The sequence below is a fragment of the Phoxinus phoxinus genome, assembly GCF_949152265.1.
Source record: "Phoxinus phoxinus genome assembly, contig: scaffold_111, whole genome shotgun sequence".
Lineage (NCBI taxonomy): Eukaryota > Metazoa > Chordata > Actinopteri > Cypriniformes > Leuciscidae > Phoxinus > Phoxinus phoxinus.
The window spans coordinates 21835-35343 of NW_027639342.1; the positions used below are offsets into that span (position 1 = coordinate 21835).

General features: G+C 38.7%; 1 protein-coding gene across 2 annotated transcripts; it reads left to right on the plus strand.

The window, feature by feature from the left end:
• Positions 1-20: 20 nt before the first annotated feature.
• Positions 21-13045, plus strand: LOC306994312 (uncharacterized protein). Of its 2 annotated transcripts, XM_079639926.1 has the most exons (6): positions 38-407; positions 1359-1450; positions 6648-6977; positions 9878-10225; positions 10579-10709; positions 11132-13045. In XM_079639926.1, exons 3-6 carry the CDS (start codon positions 6683-6685, stop codon positions 11219-11221), a joined length of 864 nt encoding a protein of 287 aa, XP_079496052.1. In that variant the 5' UTR covers positions 38-407; positions 1359-1450; positions 6648-6682; the 3' UTR covers positions 11222-13045. The 2 variants fall into 2 exon arrangements, with proteins under 2 accessions (XP_079496051.1, XP_079496052.1); XM_079639925.1 differs by lacking the exon at positions 1359-1450 and having other exon boundaries at positions 21-407.
• Positions 13046-13509: the final 464 nt, after the last annotated feature.

Here is a 13509-nt window from a genome sequence, read left to right on the forward strand (position 1 = left end):
CTTTTTTCACTCCCCCCCTCACTGCAGCCGGGCCGGCTACTCTCGACTACATTTCAGGCGAGGCAAGGCGCATCTCAAACAAGACTCCCTAAGCACTCGCGGTCTTCATCTGAGTCCGCACTTTCATGACGAAACGCCAAATTTGACTGTCGGGAAGATGCCTGCTGTGGAGCAGCAAAAGTGCGTATCGAGGGCGCAAATCGACCGCATAGCACGCTTCTGAGAGCTAAAATGACAATGGGACACCCTACGGCCTCACGGACACGAGTATGAGGCCATGCTAATTTCACTGCGTCGCCTTTACTGCAGAACAACAGAATGATTTTACGATCAGAATCATCAAAAAGTGCTGCAAATGAAGCTTTTCTTTAATTCGCTCAAGGTGATCTTGATTTTACTCGACAATGGTAAGAACTTGTTACAATCTCTCCAGATGTTTTCTTTGACCGCTGTAGTAGGCTATTATGGTTCGCTTTAGTAGAGTGTGATTCGATGTCCACTTAGTTTTCTCCAAAGCTCACTATATTTCGATGTAACCAGGGCGTGGACTCGATCGCCAAAACCCAAAACATTCACATTATTAAACGCGTCATAAAAACTCCTCTCAGTGCCAGTGACGACGATACAATCGTGATGGGAGAAACATTGAACCAATTGCATCGACTGTTTCGAAACGCAGCTGAGCCCTGCTGATCAAAAGTGTACTAAACAAAGGAACAAAAACTCTATTCAAACATGCAAAAACACCCTTTACAAACTCATTGCAAATTGTATTAGCAGTAAACTCTATCAAATACAATTAACTAGCCTAATCATCTAATAAGATTATATTATCAGTATAATGTTATTTTATTAACTTTCAGGGCTTGTTTTGTTTGTTTCAAGAATTTAAGATAAACTGGCCAATACGAGACTGTAGCCTATATTATTCCTTTTAACTATACCAATGTCTAATTAAAACGTACAGATGTATAAAACTGATCAGAGATCAGGTAAAAACCATAGACGCTTGTTAAATGGTTCTCATTGAATCCGCATGCATCACGAGTCCACAGAGATCATCGCCCTCCAGGCGCTGGGATTCTGAGAACAGTGTTGTAACGAAGCCTACAGAAATCACGTGACTCAGTTTGATTCACGCTCCGAACTATTGATTCAAAACAAAAGATTCATAAAAGTTTCGAAGCTTCATGTGTTCCGAAAAAGCCCACTACCTCATATAAAATAATTATTATAAAAAAATGTTTACCAGTTATTTGAATAGTTTGAAATGTATTGTTTGAAATAAGATTTGAAGTGAAAAACTGTTAGCTGATACTTGTGTAGTAGCCTATAAAAGTATTTCTCTTGCTCATCAGATGGCCTACGCAAATGCTGAAACAGTACCAGTCAATCACGGAGAACGATCGCTGCTGACGCCACTAAAACAGGGCTGCGTTCCTCAACATAAGTAGGCATGTTATTAGAAACCAAACCATTTCAAACGCTTGATTCTGCGATCAGTTTAGGATTACAATGTTTTTGGGAGCCCAGAACAATCCTTGTCAGATGACAGAGATGCACTGGCCACTCGTGACTTATTTCACAATAAACAAATTGAAAGTGCAACGTTTCTTATAATTAGTCTATGCGATTATTTTTATTTAACTTATTACACTTTAAAAGTATGGATCATGCTATGTTCTCTTGGCTAATTGTTATTAATAAATTATACACTGTCAGGAAAAAAGTGCAATCGTTGTACAGAGTATCCTACAACAGTAACTGGCAGTCCCTTTGGGAAATGAACCATCTGGTTTACTACACCAACCAGTTCAACTATTTGCAGTGAAACTGCCGCCCCAAATTTGCCAAGGTTACCACCGCAGTAACCACATTTTAATAATCAATCAATAAATTAAACTTGGTTACAGTTTTAACCATGGTTATTTTTCATAAGGGATGACGTGTGGCGGCTGGCCAACTTAGCCTACCACACACACAACTTATTATTATAAATTATTTAAATATTAAAATCAGGACTGGTCTGTAGGCGCAATTTTATCTACATGACAAACAAAGGCGGACGCAGGCAAGTCACCTTTATTTATATAGCGCTTTTTACAGTACAGATTATTTCAAAACCGCTTTACAGTGAAAACAGGAAAATAATGCAACAAAGTTTGTTTCTGCTGTACAGCAGATCTAGAAGAAAATGGCGCCATAGTACCGCTTAAGTTCAGTGATGGTTCATTTGTGTTGTAAAAAGTTATTAATTTTGTTCATTTATATATATATATATAGCCTATATATTATAGCAGCTCTGGAGAAAACCGTGATATCATCGTCCAGCTCAGTTCAGTTGTCATATAATGGTGTCAATGCAAGCAGATCAATATTATTGTTGAATATTACATGTCCCAAACTAAGCAAGCCAAAAGTCAGTCGACTGTCATCAAACTAAACTCTGTAAAATCGATACTCCAGTGTCCGTTTGAGAAGAACTTTGTCAGAAAAACTAAAGGTAAAAGAGCTTGGCCCAGACCAACATGAAGGTTTTTTCACCACGTTGATTTTTTTGGTAACGCTTTCATAAGGTCTCATTTGTTAACATTCGATAATGTATTAACTAACAGGACCTAATAATGAGCAATACATTTGTTACAGTATTTATTAATATTTCTCAATGTTACTTAATAAAAATACAGTTTTTAAATACAGTGCATTAATGTTGAGATTAAGATTAATAAATGCTGTAGATATTGTTCATTCTTAGTTCATGTTAACTAAAGTAGTTTACTAGTGTTAACTACTGAAACCTTATTTTGAAGTGTTGGTTACATGTATAGTTGTCCTTTGTCTCATTTGTTTAAATTGGTCATGGTGGAGGTATCCAAAATGTCTTTGAAACTGGTAAATTAACTCATCATAGCTGTTTTATGAATAACCAGAAGACAAGGTCAAGGAGATGTTCTCTAACTTGGCGTGTTCTGTTTGATATTGTGATATAAATATTTTATGCAATGGGTATTTTCAACATTAAATGTACAGAGAAATGCAGAATAAGGATGCTCTGGTCAAAGGCCATATATACTTAACCAAAAAGTGCTTAACACAGTAGAACTGACAGTCATATGATTAACTTAGATCATTACAAAGCAATCACCAAAACAAATCACAGTGAAGAAGACTTGAGTGGTATTGATTTTTATGATATAAATGTACATGTATCAAAAGACTCACTTGGTTGTTGTGGTCGCTGTGAATAAAACTTTATTTCTACAAAGAGCAACTTGGGAGTCTTGTCAGGTATATGCTGCGCAGCTGAGAAATAGATTATACGCTCAAAAGACAACAACAGAACATCTATTTGTGACTGAGGTAGTGATAGTAGCTTCTTGACGGGACGCCGTCACCTTACTTCAGGGAAGTATTGTATTGTAAGTATCTCAATTACCTCGAGATACTGTAGTTATTAATTTAACAACTGCAAGTTGTTTAAATTGTCCGTGGTGAAGAAGTCAGATTAAGTAGGTTAAGAATTTCCACGACAATATGCCACAGAAATTATTCACCAGCCGCCACTGGGTCAAAGCTACACCTCTGTACCATATCTGAACTTAAACGGTACTTGTCGTATGCTACTAATATGCACCTGTTAGGGGTAGAGAACATACCAAGGTGTACCTATGATGAGATTACTGCCCCAGTGAGAAGCTAAAGGTAAAAATGTTAGCACTATTTTGACAGTGTAAACATAAATATTATGTTATAATTTTACAGTTAAGGTTTATTGAATGTCGCTTGATCCATTTGAATATGACACTAGAGCACATCATGTAATGTGAACAGGCTCTGTGGTGAACATGCTGAAACCAGATTGAAAAGCTTTCGTTTTTTTTTTTTTTCTTTAGCCATGTAACCTTGTGAACCGTGCTTAAAATTTTTTGGGGTGGTGTAATGGGTAAACCTACAGAAATTGAATAATCAAACACTGTGTGCACTGTATATATTCTAAACTGAATATTGATTAATCCTTATTAAAGCTACAAACGTGAATTTCAGTCAAGAGGTGTGAGTGATTTTTACTTTGTTTTTGTCCTCTGGTGCTCTTCGCGTGTCGGTCAAAAATGACCAATTTGTACAATATTTTAGTTTAATAATGTTTTTTAATTTAGTATGTTTAGGGGATTTAGTGGTACTAAATTATATTTACGCTGTATTTATAATCCATTTATTCACTTTTTAAGCATAGACCTGATATTTAATTTCCAACATAAACTGTTGTAACTCTTGAATGCTTAAAGGGTTTCTGTCAGGGGTTTCTAAAATTCTGTCAGTAATTACTCACCCTCATGTTGTTCCAACCCCGTAAGACTTTTGTTCATCTTCGGAACACAAATGAAGATATTTTTGCTGGTTGTTAAAATAGTCCAAGTGACAGTGCTCAACCTTAAGTTTATCAAACAACGAGATCTTTTTGTGCACAAAAAAACACAAAAAATAATGAATTTATTCAACTATTAATTTTCTTCAGTGTGGGCCTCTGAGTGAGTTTACGCATAGACAGTATATAAGATGGACACAGCGACCCCATAGATTTCAACGGAGAAAAGTGAAGCCCATTTGAAGCACTCACTTCCTGATCGCCAGGCGTGCAGGCTCAAACTGAGCTTGGTGACGTGAGCAACGTGTCTGACAGTTATCAGTCTTCTAGTAGATGTGCCGAGAGAAATCTGAATCATTCCCTTCTGAATCTCGCAGAGACGGAGAGCGTGAGCATTAGCTGTCCATGAGCTAGCAGCAGGAGCAACTTTATCACTCTCTATGGGCTTCTCCCTTGACTTTATCAGACTTTATGCCTCCACGTCCCCCCGATTGCTTGCGAGCTTCTCTGTCGGTCTATACGGTAATTTCTCGACTGTGCGACAGAGAGTCAAGTGGTTATGACGCAATCGTTAGCCTATTTTTACAAAAGCGGCTTCTACGGGGCCATAACGTAAGATACAAGGTAATGAAGCCTTTTATACATTGCTCAGTTTCTTTAGAAATAAATAATGTACAAATGGAGTCTTTTTGGACGCCTCAGATGTAAAGTTATTCGCTGTCAAAGTGACGCCAAAATGAATGGGAGTCAATGGGATGCTAACAGCAGGTGATGTTCTGCTACAATGGCGGCTCCCGGGGGAAGCTTCAGTTTCCGGTGGATGGATTACCCGCCAGAGTTTAGGTTGTGTAACCATAGACAGTATATAAACTGGACACAGCGACCCCATAGCTTTCAACGGAGAAAAGTGAAGTCAATTAGAAGCACTCACTTCCTGATGGCTGGGCGAACTGCGCAGGCTCAAACTGAGCTTGACGACGTAGATGTGACGTGAGTAACCTGTCTGACAGCGGTCAGTCTTCTAGTAGATGTGCCGAGAGAAATCTTCATCATTCCCTTCCGAATCTCGCAGAGACGGAGAGCGTGAGCATTAGCTGTCCATGAGCTAGCAGCAGGATCAACTTTATCACTCTCTATGGGCTTCTCCCTTGACTTTATCAGACTTTATGCCTCCACGTCCCCCCGATTGCTTGCGAGCTTCTCTGCCTGTCCATACGGTAATTTCTCGACTTGTGCGACAGAGTCGCGCGGTTATGATGCAATCGTTAGCCTATTTTTACAAAAACTGCTTCTACGGGGCCATAATGTAAGATACAAGGTAATGGAGCCTTTTATACATTGTCGTGTTTCTTTAGAAATAAACAATGGACAAACGGTGTCTTTAAACGCCTCCGATGTAAAGTTATTCGCTGTCAAAGTGACGCCAAAATGAATAGGAGTCAATGGAATGCTAACAGCAGGTGGGGGTCCGCTAACCAATGGCGGCGCCCGGGGAAGCTTCAGTTTCCGGCGGATGGATTACCCCCTTGCGTGTAACAGCGCAGTGCTTCTGTGTGGTACATCAGCAGGTAGGCTCACTATTGGCCGACGCTGGTCATGTGTGTGATGCGTGTGACGTACAACACAGAAGCGCTGCACTATAATATGTTTGCAGATATGTATAGAAAACATGCTGTTTTTTTTTTTCTAATAAAATAAATGTATTCATTTATTCTTCTTTGAAATGTGCGTTCCATATCAGAATGTCTGTTTATGTTTTGGTCTGTGGGATTCTGCCCATTGCCAATTTACCCAATAGTATTTCGACACCTCAGGTTTCCAGTTGGCTGAAAACACATCATATATTGCAGTCATGGAAGCCAGTGAACAAACCGGGTCAGAGATCACAGATCCTACCCGACTTGAAAAGCCTCAGTATCCATAGAGAGCCGCTTCACACACATATGCGCCAGTACATATATATATATATATATACTTTTTTGTTTTTCGTCTTAGCGCACTTGAATGAATTATAGCATCGTCATATAATGTAACGCTAGCCAAAGGATGCCAGGACAAAACAGATGCTGCATTAACTCTGTTACATATTTGTAATGAGTTAAACTGAACAAATAAATCACATACTTTAAAGTGTTGACTAATGTAACTTGAATGCAATATGAGAAAAGCTTCTGCCAAAATTGCCATTAAAATGTATGGTAACTAAACACTATTTATGTGGGAGATTCAAACCACAGGATTAAAAATATATTGTAGAAAAACTGTTAATTTTCTTTTCCAGGTTTTTTCGGTGTTGGATCAGTTGAAGTGTCGGTGATGGAGGGAGATTCAGTCACTTTATACACGGGTGTTAAAACAAACCAACAAGAAGATATTAAATGGTATTTTAATGACATTCGCATCGCTCAAATCAACGGAGATCTCAATAAGACTTGTACAGATGTTCAGTGTAATGAAGGTACAGAGAGATTCAGAAACAGACTGAAGCTGGATCATCAGACTGGATCTCTGACCATCACACACACCAGAAACACAGACTCTGGAGTGTATGAACTGAAGATCATCAGCAGCAGCAGCATCAGGGGAAATATCTTCAACGTTACTGTTCATGGTGAGTTACTGAATGTTTAAATGCAGTTTATATATGTTTAAACTATATTGTTAATTTGCTTGTTTTTTTCCCCCAACGATTTTTTCTTTCTTTCTCAGTTATAATACTTACAGTATTCAGATCTCGTACAGTTTTTCCAATTGGCAAGTTATTAGTTTTAACAGTTAATCTTTTTCAAAGGAAGCTGCAGTTGAGCTCAGAGGTACATAACAGCATATAATCACACCATCTCTGATCTGATTCTGTTGTTATCTGTTTAAATTAGGATTTAATATCTGTCAAATGGGTTTGAATACAAAACTAATAGTTTATTTTCAAATCGAAAGTTAAGGAAGGGCTTAAAACTGCATTAATCTGACATCGCTAGCTTTTATCTAAATCATTATTGCTAGCACAACACGCTTGTATCTCACTAGCCTGTTATCCTGCCCTCCGAGCTTGGAGTCTTTTTTTCTCTCGCACGCTTGCACCTTTTACGAGTCTATCAAACAACTGGTAAGTAGGATCAGTCAACAAACATGGTGAGTAATGTCTTCTCCTGTTATTGTCACTTGCACTTCATGTCACATGTATAGTGTAGCCTTCTCTGTCAGCGGTGAGGGCTTCACATGTGATAAATACAGGGAGACAGTCAGGCTGACGGAGAAGATGTCAGAGACACGCATCCCAACTTTAATTGAGGATAAAAAGAGTGCAAGGGCTTTAGATACTGCTTTGGATGCGACTAGCTTATTGAACTCTGTACATTGTTCGGTTCTGGCTGTAGAGCCCGTGCAGCTGGGTGACCGTAAGACACTGTAGTGGGACAAAACACCGCTTTTCCGTTTCGATTACAACATTAAACAGGTTCTCCCCAATCAGTGAAACACCCACTGAGAATCCTTTTGAATGTGCCTAGTTATTAGGGATTATATTACACTAGTGGTTCTCAATCCTGGTCCTGGGGACCCCCAGAGCTCTGCACATTTTATGTATCCTTTATCTGACATACCCAGTTCAGTTCATAGAGCTCTTTCCTAACGAGCTGCTGATCTGAATCAGGTGTGTTAAATGAGGGAGACATACAAACTGTGCAGAGCTGTGGGTCCCCAGGACCAGGATTGAGAACCACTGTATTTCACGGGCAAATAGAGACACAAGCCACCATAGCCACATGTTTGCCCTGGAGCCAGGGCGCCTGACATCAAAGCAAATTTTAAAGTGCTGTCTAATGCTAATCATAAATTCTCTAAGATTATTGTTCATGTCGGCACTAATGATGTTTGATTTTGCCAGTCGGAGATCACTAAAATTAACGTTAAAAAGGTGTGTGAACTCACAAGCATGATGTCAGGCACTGTAATTTGCTCTGGCCCCCTTCCTGTTCGCAGGAGTGATGAGATAGTTAGACTGTCCTCACTCAATGGCTGGCTGTCAAAGTGGTGCCTGCAAAATAATATAGAATTCATAGACGATTAGAAACGTTTTTGGGGCAGACCTGACCTCTTGAATGTGGATGGTATTCATCCCTCCTGATGGTGCTGCTCTTCTCTCTAGTAATATGGCACATAGGCCTAGTCTTAGAGTTAAAACATGAATTGGGGTTCAGGTCAGGAAGCAGACAGACTGGCTTAACCGACCGTCTGCTAGCGGCCTCAGGTCACCAAGGTCAGATAAATCCCATCACATAGAGCCTCTTAACCTAGATATCATCATATAGAGACTGTGTCTATTCCTCGAATTAGGAAATACAAAAAACTCCCAAACCCATTTAAGGGTCAAAATGTAATTGATGTTCAACATTTAAAAAATACATGTAGATGAACAAATGATAAAGCTCGGGTTGCTGGATATTCAATCTCTTACTTCAAAAGCACTTATTGTTAATTATATTATTACATATTATAACCTAGATGTGGTGTGTTTGACAGAAACCTGGCTAAAACCAGACGAGTACATTACTTTAAATAAGTCAACCCCCCAAGATTACTGTTATAAAAACCAGCCACGTCTGAAAGGAAAAGGGGGAGGTGTTGCTGTAAATTATAGTAATATCTTCAGAATTACTGACAAGTCTAGTTTCAAATATAATTATTTTGAAGTGTTGGTGCTTATTGTAACACTATCTAGTGTAAATGATAAATCTCACTTGACATATGTACTAGCAACTGCAGTTGTATACAGGCCACCAGGGCACCATACAGACTTTATCAAATAATTTGATGATTTTTTTTAATCGGAGTTAGTATTGGCTGCAGATAAAGTCCTAATTGTTGGTGGATTTTAATATACATGTAGATAACGAAAAAGACGCATTGGGATTGGCATTTAGAGACATTCTGAACTCCTAAACTTAGACTTAGACAACACGTGTCAGGACCGACTCATTGTCGTAATCATACTCTAGATCTAATACTATCATATGGAATCAAGGTTGATGCCGTTGAAATTCTGCAGCAGAGCGATGACATCTCAGATCATTATCTAGTCTCGTGTATAGCCTACTTCATTTAGCCAAGGCTGCAAAGCCGACTCCGTGTTACAAATATGTTAGAACAGAGAGTTTATTTTGCAATATTGAGTTCTTCTAAGCTATCTGGGATGCTGAGGAGATGAAACTGATCAGGAATATTATTAATAAAGCAATATTAAGTGGCAGAAGTGATAGTTTTCCAGCATTTTAGATACAGCTGCTCCTTTTGAAAAAATTAAACATCACTGAACTTACTTAAGCTGGACTGTGACGCTATTTTCTTCTGGAAACAAACTTTGCTGCATTATTTTCCTGTTATCTCTCTAAAGCTGCTTTGAAACTATCTGTATTGTAAAAAGCGCTGTATAAATAAATGTGACTTGACTTGAAATAAAAGTTTGTTGTTTTCATCTAAAGAACTTTAATGATCTGTTGGTGTGTGTTTCAGGAGTTTCTGCTTCTTCACAAGATGAAATGAAGAGAAAGTCAGTTAAGGAGGGAGAAACTGTTACTTTAGATCCTGGTGTAATAAGACAACCAAGTGATGTGATGATGTGGTATTTTAATGATATTCTCATCGCTGAAATCACTGGAGATCAGAGTAAGATCTGTACAGATGTTCAGTGTAAAGAGGGATTCAGAGACAGACTGAAGCTGGATCATCAAACCGGATCTCTGATCATCACACACACCAGAAACACAGACTCTGGACTTTATGAATTAAAGATCATCATCATCATCATCAACAACAGCTTCGGTATCACTAGAGTGAAGAGATTCAGTGTTTCTGTCATTGGTGAGTGTATAATTAAGCTATTAAATGCATTTTCTTTTGAGGAAAAAAACTGTTAAATATTTTTAAATCAATCTAATAACTATTGGGTAGTGGACTGTTTAAAAAAGTGAACTTTGAGTCAATGACACTTTAACTGATGTTATTAACATGAATAATGCAGTTTTCCAGTGAACATTGTGATTTTAACGGCTGTCGTTAAAAACAGCAGAAGGTACCATTTATAAGTTAAATCAATATCATAGTACAACTGATGACCAGAAAGGTGTAAATATGAGTAAAAGATATTGTTCAATACTGGATAGATTATCGGTCAATCTCTAGTAATAATTTCTGTCTGTCTGTAAATGTTCCAGATTCAGGTTTGTCTTCAGGTGTTGTAGCAGGAATAGTTGTTGGTGTTGCTGGTGTTGTTCTGCTGGTTTCTGCAGTTGCTGCTGTGATTTACTATCGTCACTACAAGAGCCATGCAGAAGTACCAAAGGATGTAAGTATTACATATCAGATGATTTAACAAGAAATGTGAGTATAACTCTGTATACAAACATAATTGTAAACTTTGAATAGTCATTTTTTGTCCTTTACTTTTTTACAGTACAGTTCACTAGTGAGGCAGTCAATTTAACACTCTCACAAATTAACTAAATAACAATTTACATAACATAAATTGCGACTTTTGTCAGAGAGCAAGTGTCTTCTCAGAAATCGCCAATACAACAGTTATATTAAATAATACTTACATTTTTGTATGACTAAAGTACAGGAAATGACAGTTTGATGCAGTTTATAGACAGTGTTAAATATTTAAGAACTGAAAACCTCTGTATATAAAACAGTATTGGTGTGTGTTGTGTAACTGAAACATCTGTCATGCACTTTAACCTTCTGTGAATCTGTGTTTTCTTACAGGAGGATGATGCTGATAACCCAGCACCTGATCCCAATGCCATTCCTTTGGAGGACATGGAACATCCAGACTCAGGCCGAGGCTCCCAATAAAACAATGTAACATTATTTATAATTGTGATGCATTGAAATGAACATTGACGAGTATTTGGAAATGATGGGAAAAGATCAGCTGAAACTCTTTAATTGTCACTATTCCAATATTTCAGTGGTCGATACTAATACCAGTGAAATTGTATGAATTTTTTGGGGGGGGATTTACAGTTTACATTTAGCCTTAAACACTCTATGACTGTAGGGCTGAGCGAATATGGGTAGAACTCTTTACCTCCCTACAACTTCAGAAATCCATTTAAAGGTATATTTTATATAATTAAACGTGGCACAATGGCCTTCATCACAGTATGCTAATGCATATCTAGTGCAAGGGATTCATCAATATGCTGATAGAAGACTGATGGGACACAGGATGGTTCTGTTTGGGGAGTGTGATAGATTTTTTAATTAATCATATGTTTTTGAATGTTGTATGTTTCCAAACTCTTTGGCGAAAACTCGTGACTTAAAAAATGTGTGTGAGTGTAAAAATAACAAATATCGGAAATTAAACTAGACTGATGTCTAGGTTTGAAACCTTGTGATAAACAATGAAGTAATCATTAAAACAAAGTTTGCGCTAGGGTAGAGGGTTAGACTCGGTCGACGTCGATGTGTAGATGTGCTAGGGTACAGGATTAGACTCAGCCGACGTCAATGTGTAGACGTGCTAGAGTATAGGGTTAGACTCAGCTGACGTCAATGTGTAGACGCGCTAGAGTATAGGGTTAGACTCGGTCAACATCGATGTGTAGATGTGCTAGGGTACAGGATTAGACTCAGCCGACGTCAATGTGTAGACGTGCTAGAGTATAGGGTTAGACTCAGCTGACGTCAATGTGTAGACGCGCTAGAGTATAGGGTTAGACTCGGTCAACATCGATGTGTAGATGTGCTAGGGTACAGGATTAGACTCAGCCGCCGTAGATGTGCTAGGGTACAGGATTAGACTCAGCCGCCGTCGATGTGAAAGATGTGCTAGGGTACAGGATTAGACTCTGCCGACGTCGTTGTGTAGACGCGCTAGAGTATAGGGTTAGACTCAGCTGACGTCAATGTGTAGACGCGCGTCGACATCGATGTGTAGACGCGCTAGAGTGTAGGGTTAGACTCAGCTGACGTCAATGTGTAGACGCGCTAGAGTATAGGGTTAGACTCGGTCGACATCGATGTGTAGACGCGCTAGGGTACAGGATTAGACTCAGCCGACGTCGTTGTGTAGACGTGCTAGAGTATAGGGTTAGACTCGGCCGACGTTGATGTGTAGACGCGCTAGAAGCGTTGAATTAACATAATGCCTAATTTATTAATGCTGCAGTCCTTAGTTTTTCCTCTTTGTCGCCATCTCTGTTCGAATTCTGCAATTGCAGTTATTCGTGGAATTATCAACTTTGCGTGGGTTGTGCCACGGCACAGCGCGGATTAATCCAATGGGGTTTACTAGGACTAATTGTAGGAGTTGCACCTCAAAACTGTGGAATGAGCCGGTAGGTAGAAGTCGACAGTGAAGAGTGTCTTTAAAAACGGTGACAAGACCTCCACTGCGGCAAGACAGACGCGGGGAGTTTAAAAAATGACAGCCGCGAGGCACCAGTTCTGAAAACGGAAATAACTCGCCAGGCTTAGTCCAAGTCTCAGTGACATATAGAAAATCCAACGTTTGAGAGGTAAAAAAGTCATTTAAAATTAAAGTGTTGTACAGTTGTGATGACGTAATGACGTAATATAGCCTACTAGCCGAGACTCTTCTTTACGTGTACAGATGTGACATGATGACACAAAGACATGCTCGAATTTCCAGTGGAAATCCACCAGTACCACTGGAATTAAAAACATTATTGCAAGCTTACCGTTTTGAATCGAGCTAAGGCAAGCAGATAGTTTTGAACACTGGCTGGTTATGTACTTGCTCAAAAATGTATTATGGATCATTTTTAACCAAAAAAAGTTACAGACTGGAGCTTTAACTGTAAATGTTTTTGTTTTTGTTGCAATATGTCTATTTATGTGTACAAAATTCTGTGTCGTATGATTCAGATTCACTTTATTAGCCATTTGCAGTATAAAACCACATTGGAAAAAAATTTGCAAGGAGCTCAAAGTGTAATGTCAACACATAAAATAACACAACATAATAACAATCAAACAAGTGCCACATAAAAACTTAAAAGTAAAATACTGTACATTAAAAGTCTATACAAAGGTTCAAAATGCCTGGTTTTAAAGTGCTTTGTTTAAAGTGCTCACAGCTTGGGGAAAGAAACTGTTTAAATGGCGATCGGTAG